A 20,944-nucleotide genomic window follows, 5' to 3' on the forward strand; every position below is an offset into this window, starting at 1 on the left:
GTTTCTAAATTCATTTTAGCTGAGTAAGGAGAGAATATCAAAGAGGAATTTCAGTATGAAGATTCCAGGTAGAGTCACTAAATTTTATGTGACAATCTGTTCTATTTACTATATTACTTATTCTTTCCAACAGGGGGTGGCATAACAGATAGAAATCTGCAAAGGATCCTTGAGGGTTCAGGTGCTACAGAATTCCACTGTTCTGCTCGGTCGGCTAGAGATTCAGGAATGAAGTTTCGGTAAGAATGACTCCTTTGACTCCTACAAAAAGGAATGGGATTAATTTTTACTTCTCCAAATAGGGAAACCTTAGTTGATGGCATGATTAATGAATAGAATGTTGTGATTAGCATGTAAGTATTAGTCATTTTTAAAGTTTGTTAACTGCAGAGTGGCTCTTATCCTGCCTTAAATAAGCAGGCTCTTCTGAACATAGGCTAACCTCCAAATCTTTAAGGCTTTGCTGAACTTAGACCAGTTAATGCTGCTGCTGCTGCTAAGTCATGTCAGTTGTGTCCGACTCTGTGTGACCCCATAGATGGCAGCCCACTGGGTTCCCCCATCCCTGGGATTCTCCAGGCAAGAACACTGGAGTGGGTTGCCATTTCTTTCTCCAGTGAATGAAAGTGAAAAGTGAAAGTGAAGTCGCTCAGTCATGTCCGACTCTTTGCGACCCCATGGACTATAGCCTACCAGGCTCCTCCGTCCATGGGATTTTCCAGGCAAGAGTACTGGAGTGGGTTGCCATTGTCTTCTCCGAGACCAGTTGATTGTAAACTCTAATTCAGCAACTAAGCTTCAGATGAAGTAGATATGTATGTTTGCCCATTCACCTATGATTTCCTTTAACTAAGTTAATAACTATGGTAATAAGGATGGAAGAGCTGTAGTCCTTTTTATCTTTCCTACTGTTAATACTTAAATATTTCCTCATCTTTACCCTCTCTTTTTTTTTTTTTAAATTTTATTGTTTTTGACCATGCCTCACAGCTTGTGAAATCTTAGTTCCCTGACCAAGGATTCAACCCACACCCTTGGCGATGAAAGCAGAGTCCTAACCACTGGACCACCAAGGAATTCCCTACTTTTAGTCATTTTGAAATTTTATCACTTTTAAGGAATTTAAGCTATTATGTGTTTTCTATCATACTTGAGAGGATTCCTATAATTTAATAGTTAATTGATTATTTCTGTTTATAAGCTGGGGAAAATGAGATATAAAAGAACCAAGAGCCTTAGATTTACAATTCCACATATAAAATCAAATATACTATCTGGTATATTTAGATACTAGGTATTTCAAGTAACTAATAAAAATTATGAAATATGTTAGCTCAGTGTCCTTGTTCTTGAGCCATGAAATCTACCCTAAAATGAAGTGCCAGTAGGGAGGGTTCATTTAACAACTTATGTAATTATCTGTTTCTTTATTATTTCCATTGCAGAAATTCCTCTGTTGCTATGGGAGCCTCTCTTTCTAACTCAGAATATTCTCTAAAGGTTACAGATGTGACCCAAGTAAGGACTTTGAATGCTATTGCAAAGAATATTCTTGTTTAGCCAGACCTCTCTGAGAGACATGGATATCACCAGACAAAGACAGAAGAATAGTCTACAGTTCTCTATGACAGCTTTAACCTTCTCTGGCCAGGACAGTCCGTCTTTATTTTGAGTCTTATATTACCATGGAGAATGTTTCCAAGAAGAAAAAGAACCTGAAAAAGAGTACAGTCATTTTCTTTGCTTAATCTTGTCAGCCATCTCCATCATCGTGGTTAAATCTGGCCTACACTTCTTCTGCAGACAGAGGTTTAAGTCTGTTTTCAGTGGGATTAATTGAACTGGGAAAGTTCAGCTGCAAGGTATGAACTCAAATGTGACTTCATGGTCAACTCAGTAGCAGTTATTTTGCCTTGTCATTGTAAATTAAAAATTGCAATTCTATTATGGTAGCATCTCTTATTCATACCCTGAATACAATCTGTGATTAGAGGGAAGATTTTTTTGTTGTTTTTTAATTTTATTTTCTCTTTTTATTATGTACTTTTTGGATGTGTTACCCTGGGCAAGATGCAAAGGATATAAAGTGTATGGTATAGCATAAAAATTTTCAGCTTTGGGAAGTAGGATGTAAAAGTTCCTAGACTTATAAAGGCCAGAGTGATCTTTTTGTTTATCAGGTCACTTCTGTCTCTGTCACCAGAAAGAGAAATGGCTTAACCATAAGGTTCATCTGACAATTTAGAAAGACCTGTAGTGAGAATTGGGGAGGTTAGCGAGGTTATCAGAATAATAGTTTCTTTCAGCTAAGGCCATAGATATGGAGAATGGATTCTAGTGATGAAAGATGTTATTCCTATGTTCAGTTCAGTTCAGTTGCTCAGTCGTGTCTGACTCTTTGCAGCCCCGTGAATCGCAGCACGCCAGGCCTCCCTGTCCATCACCAACTCCCGGAGTCACTCAAGCTCATGTCCATCGAGTCGGTGATGCCATCTAGCCATCTCATCCTGTTGCCCCCTTCTCCACCTGCCCCCAATCCCTCCCAGCATCAGGGTCTTTTCCAGTGAGTCAGTTCTTCGCACAAGGTGGCCAAAGTATTGGAGTTTCAGCTTTAGCATCAGTTCTTCCAAAGAACAGCCAGGACTGATCTTCTTTAGAATGGACTGGTTGGACCTCCTTGCAATCCAAGGGACTCTCAAGAGTCTTCTCCAACACCACAGTTCAAAAGCATCAATTTTTCGGCGGTCAGCTTTCTTCACAGTCCAACTCTCATGAGCAGGTCCCAAATGGTGAAATTTATTACTAGCTTTTTTCTGTGACTTTCATGTTATAATCTCATTCTACACACACAACACCCTTCTGGTAATAGAACTGATGTTTCTATATTAGGAGATTAACTGAATCATAATGTAGAAAACTTGGCCTTGGTCATGAAGCTAGTTAATGGAGCCTCTATAAATAGCATGCACAGATTTGGGTACTAATGACTATATACTGAAAACCTTGCCTTTTTATTAATGTGTCATTTCCCTCACTTTTCCAGATACCATTTCAACATAGAATATTGCCAAGGAATTTTTGAGAAATGAAAGACAAACTGTTGAAAAACTAACAGTAACTTCAGTGTTTTCCATTGGTAGTGATTTCTGTTAACAGTTTTAATATTGGCTTTGAAGTATAGGTACAGATATGTAAGTATCGCATATACATGCACACACAGTCATGTTTAGTATTGTGGCCTAACCCTCTGTCATGCTTGAATATTACTCTATGATCCTTCAGAGATAAGAGCAGGTATGTTATCATCTCTATTTTATTTAAATGGAGTAGCAAGGCATATGAGAGGTGCTATGAATTGCTCAAAATTTAATAACAAATTAATGTTATTTACGAGGCTTAAATGCTAGACTATTAACCTCCAAGTCTTCTGCTTTAGGATGCTTCTAGAATGTGGATGTAGCACAGAGAGCTGTACTCCTGGACAAATCAGACACACTTGAAATCATATCCTGGCTTCCAGTTTAAGTTAACTTATTTTGAACTGTAATTCCTTTATTTGTAAATCAGGAATAATAATTACGGTTTCTAGTTTAAGAATATATTAAAACACCAAGTACATAGTATGTGCCCATTAAATGTTTTTATTCTTTGAGGTTAGCTTTCTAGTATCAATCTTTGATAGATTAAAAGCTTTTGCCAGGAAGCTAGGCATTGAGTACTAAAGCCAATATTCTGTGCCCTCCACTGCTGCCGCTGCTGCTGCTAAGTCGCTTCAGTTGTGTCCAACTCTGTGTGACCCCACAGACGGAAGCCCATCAGGCTCCCCTGTCCTGGGATTCTCTAGGCAAGAACACTGGAATGGGTTGCCATTTCCTTCTACAATGCATGAAAGTGAAAAGTGAAAGTGAAGTCACTCAGTTGTGCCTGACTCTTAGCGATCCCATGGACCTGCAGCCCACCAGGCCCCTCTGCCCATGGGATTTTCCGGCAAGATAACTGAAGTGGGGTGCCATCGCCTTCTCCGGTGCCCTCCACTACATGAATATAAATGAAGCACAAGGTAACCACTTGTGAAAATGAAAGTGTTAGTTGCTCAGTCACGTTGCACTCTTTGCGACCTCGTGGACTGTAGCCCGCCAGTCTCCTCTGTCCATGGAATTCTCTAGGCAAGAATACTGGAGTAGCTTGCCATTCCCCTCTCCAGGGAGTCTTCCCAATTCAAGGATTGAACCCAGGTCTCCTACATTGCAGGCAGACTTTTTACTGTATGAACCACCAGAGAAACCCAAGGTAACCTCTTACCTTGATTTTATTTTCTACACCTAGTCCTATTTTAAAATATTTTCTCATTATTTTATGTGTATATATCTTCTCATCAATATTACAAGTAATTTGTGACTAGGGAACCATGCCTTCATATTTTTAGGCATTTTTCATTTAAACCATCAAATTGCATATCCATATTGATTTTACTTTCTAGTGGAAAAAGAGCACTGGCTTCAGAGTCAGGACTTGCTGACTTTGGTTACTATGCTGCTTACCTTCAATTCGCCCCATCAAGATCTACTTTGTATTCTTTCTGTAAACTGAGTCCAGCAACATAACAGAGGTTATACATTGTGATCTGATAGGATTTATACCAGGAATGCAAGGCTGGTATAACAGTCAAGAACCAGTCAGTGTAATATGCCATATTGATAGGGTAAAGCACAAAAATCACATAGTCATCTCAATGTGGAAAATGCATTTGACAAAATCCAACACCCTTTCATAATAAAACATTCAGCTAACTTGGAATAGAAAGGAACTTCCTCAACCTGATAAAGAGCAACTATACAAAACAAAACAAAACAAAAAACAGAACATATAGCTAACAACAAACTTAATACTTTCTCCCTAAGATCAGGAACAAGACAGGATGTCCACTTTCACCACTTCTATTCAACATTGTACTGCAGGCCCATAGCCGGGGCAGTTAGGCAAGAAGAAGAAACAAGAAGCATCCAGATTAAAAAGAAAGAAAACGTCTTCTATATAGTTGCATACAGGTTTCTTAGGAGACAGATAGGGTGGTCTGGTATTCCTATCCAAGAATTTTCCACAGCTTGTTGTGATCCGCACAGTCAAAGGCTTTAGTATAGTCAGTGAAGCCGTAGATATTGTTTTTGGAATTCAGGTCAAGAAGCAACAGTTAGAACTGAACATGGAACAACAGACTGGTTCAAAATTGGGAAAGGAGTACCTCAAGGCTATGTTTTGTCACCCTGCTTATTTAACTTGTATGCAGAGTACATCATGGGACACACTGGGCTGAATGACTCACGACCTGGAATCAAGATTGTTGAGAGAAATAACAACCTCAGACATGCGAATGATACCACTCCAAGGCATAAATCAAAGAGGAACTAAAGAGCCTCTTGACGAGAGTGAAAGAGGAGAGTGAAAAACTGGGCTTAAAACTCAACATTCAAAAAACTAAGATCATGGCATCCAGTCCCATCACTTCATGGCAAATAGGGCAAAAGTGGAAACTCTGACAGATTTTATTTCACTGGGCTCCAGAATCACTGCAGATGGTGGCTACAGCCACAAAATTAAAACTCTTGCTCCTTGGAAGAAGAGCCATGACAAACCTAGACAGCGTATTAGAAAGGAGAGATATCATTTTGCCAACAAAGGTCCATATAGTCAAAGTATGGTTTTTCCGGTAGTCATGTATGAATGTGAGAGTTGGACCATCAAGAAGGCTGAGCACCAAAGAATTGATGCTTTCAAATTGTGGTGCTGGAGAAGACTCTTGAAAGAGCAAGGAGATCAAACCAGTCAATCCTAATATTCCTAAGTAAATCAATCCTGAATATTCATTGGAAGGACTGAAGCTAAACCTGAAACTCCAATACTTTGGCCACCTGGTGCAAAGAGCTGACTCACTGGAAAAGTCCCTATTGCTGGGAAAGATTGAGGGCAAAAGGAGAAGGGGGAAACAATGAGATGGTTGGATGGCATCACCAGCTTGATGGAGATGAATTTGAGCAAACTCTGGGAGACCGTGAAGGACAGGGAAGCCTGGCGTGCTACAGTCCATGGGATTGCAGTGTCCAGGCATGACTTAGCAACTGAACAACATTTACAGGTGACATGATCTTGTATACAGAAAATTCTATAGAATCCACACAAAATTTTTTAAGTTGAGCAATATAAAAAGTCAATTGTATTGCTACACTAACAATTCTAAAGTGAAATTCCATTTATGATAGCATCAAAGTGATAAAATCCTTAGGAATTTAATCAAAGAAGTGCAAGACTATATATTGAAAGCTACGAAGCATTTTTTAAAGGAATTTTTAAAGACCTGAGAATAAGGAAATAGATGGAAAGACATCCCATGTTCATAGATTGGAAGATTTAATATTTTTAAGTTAGCAATATTTTTCATGGGTCTACAGATTCAAGACAATCACTATTGACATCCCAGTTGCCTTTGGGGCAGAAATTAACAAGCTGATCTTAAAATTCATCTGGAAATACAAGGAATAACCAAACAAAAAGGAACAAATCTGGAGGACATACACTTCCTGATTTCAAAACTTACTACAAAGCTACAATAATTGAGACAATGTATAACTGGAATAAAGATAAATATATAGCTCAATGCAATAGAATTGAGAGTCCAGAAATAAACCCTTTTACAATAGGCAATTGATTCCTGACAAGGGTGGCAAGATAGTTCTCTGGGGAAGAAGTCTTTACCAAAAGTGCTGGACAACTAGATATATACTTGTAAAAGAGTGAAGTTAGACCTCACATCATGTGCAAAAGTTAATGCAAATGCCTCATAGACATGAATAAAAGATCTAAAACAAAATTATTAGAAGAAAACAACAGTAAATCTTTGTCAACTTGGGCTAGGCAAAGCGTTAGGTAGAATAGGAAAAGCACAAATCACAAAAGAAAAAATAATGCTTCAAAGGGTAACATCAAAAAAGTGAAAAGACAACCTATAGAATGGAGAAAATATTTGCAAATCATATGTCTGATTAGGGGCTTGTATCCAGAATGTATATTAAACAAAACACAACCCAGTTTTAAAATGGATGAGGATTTGAGTAGACATTTCTCCAAAGGTGGACAATTGACCAACAAGCACACGAAAAATGCCCCCAAATTATTTATCGTTCATTTCAGTTCAGTTCAGTTCAGTCGCTCAGTTGTGTCCAACTCTTTGCGACCCCATGAATCGCAGCACGCCAGGCCTCCCTGTCCCATCACCCGGAGTTCACTCAGACTCAATGTCCATCGAGTCCGTGATGCCATCCAGCCATCTCATCCTCGGTCGTCCCCTTCTCCTGCCCCCAATCCCTCCCAGCATCAGAGTCTTTTCCAATGAGTCAACTCTTCACATGAGGTGGCCAAAGTATTGGAGTTTCAGCTTCAGCATCATTCCTTCCAAAGAAATCCCAGGGCTGATCTCCTTTAGAATGGACTGGTTGGATCTCCTTGCAGTCCAAAGGACTCTCAAGAGTCTCCTCCAACAGCACAGTTCAAAAGCATCAATTCTTTGGCGCTCAGCCTTCTTCACAGTCCAACTCTCACATCTATACATGACCACAGGAAAAACCATAGCCTTGACTAGGCGGACCTTAGTCAGCAAAGAAATGTCTCTGCTTTTGAATATGCTATCTAGGTTGGTCATAACTTTTCTTCCAAGGAGTAAACGTCTTTTAATTTCATGGCTTCAGTCACCATCAGCAGTGATTTTGGAGCCCCCAAAAATAGAAAAAATGTCTGACACTGTTTCCACTGTTTCCCATCTATTTCCCATGAATGATGGGACTGGATGCCATGATCTTCGTTTTGTGAATGTTGAGCTTTAAGCCAACTTTTTCGCTCTCCTCTTTCACTTTCATCAAGAGGCTTTTAGCTTCTCTTCACTTTCTGCCATAAGGGTGGTGTCATCTGCATATCTGAGGTTATTGATATTTCTCCCGGCAATCTTGATTCCAGCTTGTGTTTCTTCCAGTCCAGTGTTTCTCATAATGTACTCTGCATATAAGTTAAATAAGCAGGGTGATAATATACAGCCTTGACGTACTCCTTTTCCTATTTGGAACCAGTCTGTTGTTCCACATCCAGTTCTAACTGTTGCTTCCTGACCTGCATACAGATTTCTCAAGAGGCAGGTTAGGTGGTCTGTTATTCCCATCTCTTTCAGAATTTTCCACAGTTTATTGTGATCCACACAATAAAAGGCTTTGGCATAGTCAATAAAGCAGAAATAGATGTTTTTCTGGAACTCTCTTAGGGAAATATAAATAAAAATCCCAGCGAGCTGCCACTTCACACCCACTGGAATGACTGTATCCCCCACAAGACTGACCATATCAAGTGTTGGCAAGGGTGTGGAGCAAGTACAACTTTCAGTGCTACAGGCAGGATTGTAAAATGGTAGAGCTGCTTTGTAAAATAATCTGGGAATTTCTCAAGTGTTAAACAGAGTTGCTATGGCTCAGCAATTCTATTCTTAGGTTTTATATATATATATTATATATATATATACCCAAGAAAAGTGAAAACATGTCCACATGGGTATTTGTACATGAATATTCCTAGCAACATGACTCATCTTTCTGAATTAGAGAATAAATCATTTTGCAATCCCTAATGAAATAAATCAGCCAAAGACTATTAATGCTGAAACCATTAGGAAAAGGTTGATTGGGGGCTGAATATCCAAATGGTGTTGAAATCACCCTGTGGATCATTTGCTAGTCACGAAAGTAGAAACTTGACATTATAATGGTCAAGCTTTCTGGTTGTTACCATTTTAACCCAATCAAATTTAACATTACCAGCAATGGAAGACAGGATTTGAAAGGGGAAGAGGTCAGCCAGTGTGTATACGCTGTGTTAGGAAATTGCAGTTTGGTAGTCACCCAAAGAAGGGCTAAGAGTTGGAACACCGGGAAAGTGGCTGTGACAAAGTGTGATGATTAGCTATTGATCAAATGAGTGAATTATTAATGCAAACAGCACCAGATCAATATGGTAACTAACCATCCCAGTTTGCTTGGAACTTCTGAGTTTGCCCATGAAAGTCCTGTATCCTAAAAAACTTCATCAGTGTCAGGCAAACTGGGAAATTTTGGTCATCCTGCCAACTCAGTAAAACTACCTTTGCCTCTTTTCCCTGGTCCTCACCTTCCCTGCCCCAATTCTGGAATTTGTAGGGGAGAAATTGAATAACAAAGGAAAATGATAAAAGGAGTGACATTTGTCTCTCCAGCAATAACTGGTCCCTGAGCCAAAAAAGGAGAGGGGCTTTAAACCAAGTGTCAGTTTCTTTTGTGGGTGGTAAAAAATGTTCTAAAATTGATGGTAGTGATGGACAGACAACTAACTCTGAATATGCTAAAAACCATTGAATTGTACATTTAAACACTGAATTATATATAATTTATATCTTAATAAAGCTGTTTTTAAAAAGTGAATGTGAGAGAGTTTTAAATTAGATTAAATTAGCTTGGGGTATTTAAACCTGAAAGAGACTGAAAAGCTATAGGAGCTGCCCAAGATGTCAAGGGCAAGCAAGGAAAGAGGTGTGATGGTTTAAGACAATGGTGGAAACAAAATACCGTTTCTTGTTTGTTTTGCATTTAGTTTATATCTCTCAGTAAGATGGCTACACCTGTTTATTCCCTGCAACCAAGGGTTGTGACTAAGACACCTGAAGAATATTCATTCCATCTTGTCCTGTTTAGATGCTAAATTTTATCCTTGGAAAAAAAATCACAAAGAGCTGTGTGTTTGAATTGCATTGCTCTAGTCTCTCATAGAATTAAAAAAAAAAAAAAGTCAAACTACATTGGCATTATGCCACTGGTTTGTAATGGAGATGTAATAGAAGACGCTTGTATAATAAAATATCCCTATCAGTGTGTTACTGAGGTCCTAGAGGAGACATTGTTTCTTAAGTATTAGTCTGGGGAGTAGCTGGGCTTCTGAACAGTTGACTTGTTTATATCTTATGTATATGAAATTATGTTGTTATCAAGATATTTTGTTTGCTTAACCCTTTTCCTTACTGAAGCTGCCACTGAAAGATAATGCTAATGGGATTGTAAATCATGCGGCACCCCCTGGGGCTTATGGGAGAGGGCACATTGACCCAGGCTAACCAGTTAGAATGCCTCATTCCTTTGTCCACATTGTTTAGTCCAGAGTTGGGACTAACCACAAAGAGGGCCAAACAGAATCCAACCAAGGACTTTTTTGTGGCGCTCTCAGAAAGAGATGCTCTCTTTTCACTAGAATCACTAGCTGTAAGACCTATGTAAGCACAGATTTTTGAGGCCATCTTTGCCAGCAGGTGAACAGAGGCTACTTAAAAATGAAAGCAACAAAAAGTAAATGTCCAGGTAACCTTGTTTGAGTCTGTGGACCTAATCTGTGCCTAAAGCTAGTTCCATTCGCAGACTGTTCTACTAAATAAGCCAATAAATTTCCTTTTTTGTATTTATGCCTGTTTGATTTGGATATTTGACACTTGCAACCAAAAGAGGCTTGACTGATAGAGTTCCTGATTCAGTTTTCCTCTTTAAACTGACAGAAACTGAGTCAAATATGTATCCCACGAGTACAAAGGATCATACTGAATAAATTTTGTGTAGTGCACTTGTCTTTTAACTTTTTCTATCCTTTCTCTTTACTCATTTTATCTTGCTATATTTTATATATTTTTTAAAGTCACTTAAAATCCTTTTTATAATAAGGCACTAAATAGTAGAGGCACTAAATAGTTTCCCATGTTTTCTTTAGTCTGGATTGGAAAAAAACTAAGAATTGATTCCTAGTAGACAGAATCAGTTTCTTACCCAACTTTACCTCTCATTTTTTCTCCCAATTCTGATTTTGTTGTAGCAATCACTCTGTGTCCCATGTGATTGAGGAAAGGCCAGCCTCACCCGCAACTTCAGGGATGGGTCTGAGTTATCTATAAGAGTGACTTTATTTTCCTTGTCAGGAATTGATTCAGAAATGTGGGCCATTGAGATGCCAGGGGACATTTGCTAGTAGCTTCTGTTTCTAGGACACTTGCTGAAAATGACTCTTTTGCTATTTGTTATGTGTGAATATGAGTCTTGAAACAGTTGCAGCTGTCCTAAGACCTGTTTGAGAATGAAACTGATGCCAAAAGAGAGCAAAGTCAAAAGAATGTGAGGGAAAGGGAGCGCAACCACTGGAATAAATCAGTCTTGAGGACTGCATTATCTCTGGGCTTTCAGTTATGTGAACCAGTAAATATTTTCATTCAAGCCACTTTAAGTTGGGTGTACTCTTTATGAGGATCCTAATGTAATTGGGCTTCCAGGTAACGCAGTGGTAAAGAATCCATGTGCCAGTGCAGGAGACTTGAGAGACTCAGGTTTGATCCCTGGGTTGGGAAGATCCCCTGGAGTAGGAAATGGCAACCCACTCCAGTACTCTTGCCTGGAAAAAGACATGAACAGAGGAGCCTGGCAAGCCATAGTCCCTGGGGTCACAGACTGGGCCCATGACCGAGGACACTGAGCATAATATAATTGGAGAATATAGTTTCGGCAATGATATTTTTAGATTTGACCAAAAGCAAAAATGGGACTACAAGTGGGACTACATCAAACTAAAATCTCTGTACAGCAAAGAAATATATCAGTGAAATGAAAAGACAACCTACAGAATGGAAGGAAGTATTGGCAAGTCATATCTGATGAGGGTTAAAATCCAAAATATATAAAGAGCCCGTACAACTCAATAGAAAAAAGATTGATTTAAAATGGGCAGAATTGATCCAAATAGACATTTTTCCAAAGAAGACAAATAAATGGTCAACAGGTACCTGAAAAGATGCTCAACATTACTGGTCATCAGGAAAATGCAGATCAAAACCATAATGAGATATCACCTCATGTTTGTTAGAATGACCATTACCAAAACGACAAATAATTGTTGGTAGGGATGTGGAGAAAAGGAAACCCTTGTGCACTGTTGGTGGGGATGTTAAGTGGTGCAATTACTATGGAAAACAGTATAGAGGTGCGGAATTAACATGAGCCAGCAATTCCACTTCTAGGTATTTATCTGAAGGAAATGAAGCTGCTGTCAAAAAAGATAACCATGTTCATTGCAGTATTATTTACAATAGCCAATACAGGGAAACAAGTGTCCATCATTGAATGAATGGATAAAGAAATTGTAAGATGCTGTACACCTGAGACTAACACAGCTTTGTAAATTGACTATATTCCAATAAAAAACTTTAAGGAATAATAAGTTGTAAGATACACACACATATATACATATATACACAATGAAATATTCAGTCAAAAGAGATGGAAAGAAATCCCGCCATTTGCAACAACATGAATGGATGGACCTTGAGGGAATTATGCTAAGTGAAATAAATCAGACACAGAAAGACAAATACTGTCTCATTTCACTTATATGTGGAATCTAAAACGATAAAGGGAACTCATAGAGAATAGATTGGTGGTTGCTAGAGGTAGGGGTGGGAAAAAATGGGTAAAGGTGGTAAGAAGAAAACAATTGGAGAGTGAGTTTCCCCTCCAGCCTTTGTTGTGAAGGTTTCATAGCAACCTTCTTTAGCAGAATTAAGAACTTTCCAAATCTCTACAGTCTGACAATTGGAAAAGAAATATCTTTAGAAAAAGTCTTACTGGTAACTCACTGGCTTGGCTAAGTTCAAAGTCCTCTAAACCTCCTTACAGCTTAAGCCAGTCAGAGTTCAGTGAAGTTCAGACACCTATCTTAAAGAATGCACTTTATACTTAGAAATTGCTCAGAAGTCAGTTACAGTTCATGTGTTTGAAAATAGGAGACCCATAAACAAGTCATCCTGTTTTTTTCAACCCATTCACAACTGTCTGCTCACAAGATGCCAAAAAGATGGTCCTTCCCTTTATAGGTCAAAGATGAACCCAAGTCGAAAGTAAAGATTATGAAAATAGCAATTTTATTTATATGGTTCATATCCATATGCCTAGCACTGTACTTGTTGCTCTATGGATACAACTCCCATAGTCAAAGAATTTAAAGTTGAAATTATATGATTGAAAGTTCAGATTTTTTTTTCCTTTAAATAAAATATGGACCTCTTCAAACTCCTTTTGTAAATAGTAATCTCTCTCAAACATGTCCCCAAATAACAGGTGAAAAAGCTAAGTGCTAGTGAAAGCACTCCCCAGATTTCTCCATATGTGTGTGAACAAACATGAACATACACAGAAATGCATTTTTAAGTCTTGACAGTACACTTAAAGGTACTGTCCAGCAAATTTTCACTAATTTGGCCATTTTCATGTTCTCAATTCACAAAACTGTCTATAATAATAGAAGGAGTCCAACCATAAATTATAAGAATGCATTTGGTATTATGAATTTAAATAATTTCCTAGTAAAAGGCCACCATATGTTAAGGTAGTGCTATCCCACTGTGATAAGAATAAACTCAGCTTTATCTTAACAGGTTGTTTTGGTGCTGTTTTGCTAGAACTTGTATTCCACAGAATTCAACATCTTACATATAATTTCTTTTAGCTTATTTTCTTCATTCCTCCAGTTCTTCTGAAAGCAGCCACTATCAACAATTTCTTTTGTATCTTTCCAGAAATTTTTATAATTACTTGTATTTAATTGCTGGTAAAACTATGTGGTTTTCTATGTGATAATTACAATACTTAGATTGCCCCTCCCATGTTATTTTTGTCAGATGTCTTCCCTGTTTGGTTACTTTCATATTGTATAGGTGTCCCTCAGTATCGAGGCGGGATTGATTCCAAGATCCCCCTGGATACCAAAATCTGCAGATGCTTAAGTCCCATGTAGAAAGTGGTGTAGTTTTTTCCTGTAACCTACACACATCCTCCTGAATACTTTAAACCATCTCTAGTTTACCTATAATGCCTAATACAATGTAAATACAAATAGTTGTAAATATCAATATAATGTAAATACTATGTAAATAGCTGCTACTGAATGGCAAATTCAAGTTTTGCTTTCTGGAACTTTCTGGAACTTTTTTTTTTTTTTTTTTCAAATACTTTTGGTCTGTGATTGGTTGAATCTGTGAACGTGGAACCCAGGGATACAGAGGGCTGACTGACTTTTATAAAAGTCTCTTGAAAATTAATAAAACAAAAAAGATTGTGTAGACATTTTTCTTTTTTCTGATATCACCTTTTGTTTTTCCCCAGGACTCAGAAGAGTATTATTCTCTCCAGTGCATATCTCTTTATGCTAGCCCATTTTCTTCTCCTGTTTTATGACCTATCAAAATATATTTTATGGTATGATGTGAAGCAAAGACCTAAATTAATTGTTATCATTATTTTTGGCTGCCCCACTTAGCTTGCAGGATCTTATTTCCCCAACTGTGGACTGAACACGGGACATGGCGGTGAAAGCGCCTAGTCCTAGCCACTGGACCACCAGGGGATTCCCAGTTACTTCTTTTTTATACTAAAATGCTTCTGTCTAAAAAACATTGAACTGCTCATCCAATTCTCTCTAGTTTGTCAATGGTTAAAATTTTATTCTTTGACTTTACTAGGGTCATTCTTCTGTACCATCAATAAGTAACTCTTACTATTTTTTAAAGTATATGTTTTTAAATTTTTAAAATTAATTAATTTTTTTAATTGGAGGATAATTACTTTACAATATTGTGATGGTTTTTGCCTTACATCAACCAACATGAATCAGCCACAGTTATACATGTGTTCCCCCATCTTCATTTTTTAAAAAATCTACATAAATATTTTAGTAGTTGACTATTTTGTTAGGCTTTAGGTCTAGTTCAATGAGTTCATTAATTATTTAAATTTGTTCTTTGAAATTTGTTTATTCAACCAGAAAAATTTCACTATATTTCAGGTTTTAATATTAAAAAAATAAATTTATAATTAGTAAAAGTATTTTCAAGTTATTGTTATTTTAATTACTTGTATGTCCTTTTTGGTCTTTGGTTATTCTAAATATTCCTATTTGTTTTATAGCACAAAAATGTGCAGATTGTCTTGGTGAAGAGTTTGGAAGTAATTATTTGATTATTTCATATTACTGTTTTTAGCTTATGCTATAGGAACATGAATATTAGACTCAATTAAAAAATACAAAGGGAAAAGCAATATTTTTACTGTTACCACTGGATATCTAATTTAAGATATTACACAAGAAAGAAAACCTTTTTTAAGTTCATGTGTAATCATTAACTAAAAGTATGCAATTCTTTGGTTATCTTGAACATTGAACTTTTGTAGATTCTTCAAAGTTACTTAAGTGCAACCGCTTATTAATCAACATTTGCTTACTAAGTAGAAATGATCCAGCATATTTTCCCCCCAAGTCACTATGATCAAATGTTCCCTTCTACTGGATTATCTCTATGAAATCAATTATTTACAGAACACACACATTGAGTCATTAAGAAGAGATTTTTGGAAGCCATTTAGAAGAGATCTGGGAGAAATCATTTTACTTAAGACCATCAGAGCTAACACCAGAATCCAGCCAGCTTTCCTGACACCTCTACATGTTGCAGTCTTTCTTAGTACAGTCTTTAAATATCAATTATTACACTTTAAAAGAGAGAGTTCACAGAACACCGTATCTGATAAAACAGAAGCATCCCTGAAAATGTGTATGTATTTGAGATATTCAGATTACATCTTCAGGGCAGTAGAAGAGTTTGTGATTTAGAGAAATCCTGTGGTATAGCCTTTGGTAAAGGGAATCACCACACTATTTTTGTCTTTTGTGTAAAATTTTATTTACATTAAATTGTAACATCTTGGAGGTCTTCTGGTCAGACTTTCTCCCCAGAGCATACTTTCTCCAGTCCTTTCTATACTGTAAGAAGTGGGATGACATCTGTTGATGTTTTTGCTGAACAGATATGGAAACATTATTCTTTGTAAGTTGTGGGATGTAGGACAGTTTTCTGAACGTCAGTTTCCTGATTGGTAAAATAGGAATAAAAATGCCTACCTGATAGGATTATTGTGAGGATTGAACTAGATAAAATTTTAGCATACCTACCTAGAAATATATTTGTTATTTGTTGACATGTAAGATGTTCATTAAATGGGTGTTCTCTTAATGCTTGTAGATCATTGATAAAAATGTTGAAGGTGCTGAAGCCACCACAGACTCTTTTGCAATGCTTATAGAGATCTTCCTCAGGTTATATCATTAATATCATTTTGTTAATTTCTTTGACTATATAGTGCTTCAAGCAATTAAAGGTCCATGTAAATATGCTCTCATTCTGTCCATAGAAAACATGATCTATCTTGTCAGGTGTCTTGGTGAGTTCAAGATATACTATACCTACTGCCAACATAATAATCACATCAAAAAAAGGAAATTAAATTACAAAGAGTGTCCTGCCTATGTTTTCCTGTAGGAGTTTTACTGTATCCAGTCTTACATTTAGGTATTAGTCCATTTTTAGTTTATTTTTGTGCATGGTGTTAGAGAATGTTCTAATTTCACTGTTTTCATGTAGCTGCCTGAGTTTTCTAGCACCATTTATTGAAGAGACTGTCTTTTCTCCATTGTATACTCTTGCCTCCTTTGTTGCAGACTAATTGACCATAGGTGCGTGGGTTTATTTCTGGACTTTCTATCTTGTTCCATTGATTTATGTTTCTGATTTGTGCCAATACCATACTGTTTTGATCACTGTAATTTTATGATATAGTCTAAAGTCAAAGAGCCTGATTTCTCCAGCTGACAGTGTCTTTTACGGAGCAGAAATTTTAAATTTCAATAGAGTCCAGCTTGTTAATTTTTGTTTTCTTTCATGGGTCATGCCTTTGGTGTTGCATCTAAAATGTCATTTCCAAACACAAAGTCATCTAGATTTTTCTCCTCTGTTGTCTTCCAGGGGTTTTATGGTTTTGCATTTTACATTAGGTGTATGATCAATTTTGATTTATATTTTGGGGAATGGTGTAAGGTATGTATCTACATTCTTTTTTGCATGTGGATTTCTAGTTTTTCCAACATTATATATCAAAAATATTGTATTTTCTTCATTGTATTGCCTTTCTTCCTTTGTCAAATATCAGTTAACTATATTTATAAGGCTCTGATACTGGGCCCTCTTTCTGTTTCATTGATCTGTTTGTCAATTTTATCTATCATACTCTTAAAGTCTGGTAGTGTTAGTCCTCCAACTTGGTTTTTCTCCTTCAATATTATGTTGGATGTTCTGGGTCTTTTGCCTCTCCATATAAACTTTAGAATCAGTTTGTTGATATCCAGAAAATAACTTGTTGGGATTTTATCAAATTGCAAAGCATTGACATCTTGACAACAGTGAATCTTCCTAACCATGAACATGGGATATTGCCCTTCTTTGCATTTTTCATCAGGGTTTTGTAATTTTCCTCACACATATTTTGTTAGATTTATTCCAAAGTATTTCTTTTTTGAGGTGCTAATATAAATGGTGTTGTGGTTTTAATTTTGGATTAAATTTTGATTTGTTCATTGCTGGCATATAGGAAAGTGATTGGTTTTAGTATGTTAGCTTTGTATTGTGCTACATTGCTGTAATCACTTATGAGTTCCAGAAAGATTTTTGGATTTTTTACAGACAGTCATGTTACCTCAGATCACCTTCCTTCCCAGTTAGTGTATCTTTTCTTTCTCTTTCTTGTTGTTGTTGTTTGCTTGCTTGCTTGCTTGTTTTTTGATTCACTATGAATTCTAGTTTAATGTTGAAAAAATGAGGTGAGAGGGACATCCTTGCCTTGTTCCTGATCTTAGTGGGAAAGTTTCTAATTTCTCATCGTAGGTATGATGTTAACTATAGGTCTTTTATAGACCATCTTTATCAAGTGAGGAAATTCCCTTCCTCGTTGTTCCTAGTTTCTGAAAGTTTTTATCAGGAGTGTGTGTTGGGTTTTATCAAATTATTTTTCTCCATCTATCTATGGATATGATCATGTGATTTTTCTTCTTTAGCCTGACATAATGGATTACCTTAATTGATTTTTGAATGTTGAACCAACCTTGCATACCTGGGATAAGTCTCACTTGTTTCTGATCTGTAACTCTTTTTATACATTGTTGGATTTGACTTGCTAATATTTTGTTGAAAATTTCTACATCTATTGTTTTATGTTAAATCAGTTAAGAATATGAAAAAGGTTTTTATTTTACCTTCACGTATTCCTTCTCCAGGGGCTTCCCTGGTGGCTCAGTGGTAAAGAATCCGCCTGCAGGATTTGACCCCTGGGTCTCCCTGGAGAAGGAAATGGCAACCCACCCCAGTATTCTTGCCTGGGAAATCCCATGGACAGAAAAGCCTGGAGGGCTATAGTCCGAGGAAGCAAAAGAGCCAGACATGACTTAGGTGACTAACAACTGCATAACATTCCTTCACCAATTCCTTCTCTTTCTTTCTTTTTCTATATCCAGGTTTCCAGCCTGTATCATTTTCCTTTTCTCTAGAGAATCTTTTAAAAACAATTCTTGCATGGTAGGTCTATTGGCCTCAAAGTGCAAGTGAAAGTAGCTCAGTCATGTCCAATTCTTTGCGACCCCATGGACGGTAGCCTACCAGGCTCTTCCATCCATGGGATTTTCCAGGCAAGAGTACTGGAGTGGGTAGCCATTTCCTTTTCCAGGGGATCTTCCTGACCCAAGGATTGAACCCAGGTGTCCCGCATTGCAGGCAGACGCCTTAGCGTCTGAGCCACCAGGGAAGTTCCTAAAGCCCCTGACATATTAATCATAGTTGCTTAAAATTCCTAGTCTGATAATCCCAACATTCCTGCCTTATCTGAAGCCTGCTTCATCTCTTCAAGTTGTGTTTTTTGCCTTTAGGAATTTCCTGTAGGTTTTTCTTTCTTTCTTTCTGGCCACTCTGTGAGGCATGTGGAACTTCCCAGAAACCTGTGCCCTGCCCTCTGCAGTAGAAGCTCAGCGTCTTAACCACGGGGCCACCAGGGAAGTCCCACATGCTCTGTAATACTTTCTTGATAGCTGGATATGGTGTACTGGGTAAAAGGGACTGCTGAAGATAAGCCTTTAGTAATGTGGAGTAGGAGTGAAGGGAGAGGAATTGTTCTATGATTCAATGATTACGTCTCAGCCTTTTTGGTGAGACTGTGCCTTTGGACTGTGAACTTTACGAGTGTTTTTCAGCTTCCTCTCTTAGGTGAGACAAGAAGGCTAGAGGGGGCTGGAGTTGGGTATTTCTCTTCCCCCAGGGTGGTTTGGCTTAACCCAGCAGGTTAAGCTCTGAAGGCAGACTGTTAAGAAAGAATTCTCTGGTATATTTCAAATGATTACTTTTCCCTTCCCCTTGCCAAAAATAGGAGATTTTTCTCCGATATTCACTGTGAGAACCTCCTCAAGGTAAAACTCGTAGGTGTGGGGGGCTCCCCTATAACTTGGGGGCCCTGGGTCTGTTTTTGTTTTTTGTTCTTTGGCCACTCCTCACAGCATGTGGGGATTTTAGTGCCTAACCAAGGATTGAAACTATGTCCCCTATATTGAAACCATGTAGTCTTAACCCTGGGACTGCCAGGGAAATTCCCATCCTCTTTGAATCTTTTTGATGTCTCAGACCTGACTGAGACTCAGTCATCCAGAGGAGATTTGTTAAGATCCAGAAGCAAATGAATGCCGTCTTGGAGGGATTCACAGAACTGCTTTTTACTGATTTGATTAAAAATTTTGATGAAAGTCAGCTGGAGTTGCTGATGTTCAACCTTAGCAATGTGGACATGAATGACTGAAGACAGTATTTATTTACAAGATGGGCTGCTCCCCAGACCACCCTATCATTCAGTGGTTCTGGAAGGCTGTTCTGCTGATGGATGCTGAGAAGCACATCCAGTTACTGCAGTTTGTCACAGGAACATCCTGAGTACCTATGAATGGATTTGCCTAACTTTATGGTTCCAGTGGTCCTCAGGTATTCACGATAGAACCATGGTGGGGTCCTGAAAAACTGCCCAGAGCGCACGCGCGCCTTGAATTACCTCCAAATGAACCCTTTGGAAATTTGAAAGAGCAATTTCTCAGGGCTGTGGAGGATCCTCAGGGATTTGAAGGCGGATTAAGCGCCCCCTGCCTTGGGATGGTTGGTTGCTTGTGGAGTGAGTCCTGCTTGCGCTTTCATATTTGCCTAACAGGCTTGACAGTGGCAATGCCACAAGAGCAGTCTCAGGGAGTGACTCTTGGAGCAGAGCTTCAGCTTATGCGCTTGCCCAAGCTCAGATGTGGGACCTCAGTCCCAGGTCACACTCTTGCATTTTCTCCCACAAATGATCAACCGGGTAATATCCACTGAATACACTAATTATGTTTCAGGAGGATTTATTCTATTGATGTTATGCCGCTGTAGGCAAGGCCCTTAATATTTTATATACTTTTTTAAAAAACCCTCTCAGTGACCCTGACTCTCAGAAACGGCCCCTCCATCAATTAGTCAATTATAGTTCAGCTTTCTCTGCCCTGGCACTCGTTCTGCAGAAATTGCAGTTCATGGATTTTTGTTCCAGTAAATCATGATTCCCTGTACTCACCTGGCTCCCCAGTTTAGGGGGCAGCAGTTTGCCCTGTGATCTCACTTCTCTTACCCTTCTTAGAAAAGTTGCTGACTTTTCAGTTTGTTTGGCTTGACATTTGTTAAAATGGAATGGTAACTTCAAGCCACTCACATGCCAGAACCACCCACTTCTTTCCTCATTTAATATCATATGTATATTCCATCTGTGTCAGTACATGTTCTATAATCTAAGCATTTGCTCTGAGGAAACTTAGATCCTCTACTCTCTTCTTTTGGCTATGCAAAATATGTAAGTACAAACAGGTAAAAATCCTGCTTGTCTTGGTCAACCACAAATGGACACCTGCCATGGGTGCTTGC

At 38.0% G+C, this 20,944-nt stretch overlaps 1 protein-coding gene across 3 annotated transcripts in view; it reads left to right on the forward strand.

Annotated features, from left to right (window-relative positions):
• The window catches only part of CUTC (cutC copper transporter), a 40,416-nt gene extending 30,928 nt beyond the window's left edge, over positions 1-9,488 (forward strand). For all 3 annotated transcript variants that reach the window (XM_004020103.6, XM_012102766.5, XM_012102765.5), the window contains 2 exons: positions 134-239; positions 1,446-9,488. In XM_004020103.6, the coding sequence (XP_004020152.1) occupies positions 134-239; positions 1,446-1,560 (221 nt within the window). In that variant the 3' untranslated portion in view covers positions 1,561-9,488. The remainder of the gene's footprint in view (positions 1-133; positions 240-1,445) is intronic.
• The last annotated feature ends 11,456 nt before the right edge of the window (positions 9,489-20,944 follow it).

The sequence above is a fragment of the Ovis aries genome, chromosome 22, assembly GCF_016772045.2.
Source record: "Ovis aries strain OAR_USU_Benz2616 breed Rambouillet chromosome 22, ARS-UI_Ramb_v3.0, whole genome shotgun sequence".
In the NCBI taxonomy this organism is placed as follows: Eukaryota; Metazoa; Chordata; class Mammalia; order Artiodactyla; family Bovidae; genus Ovis; species Ovis aries.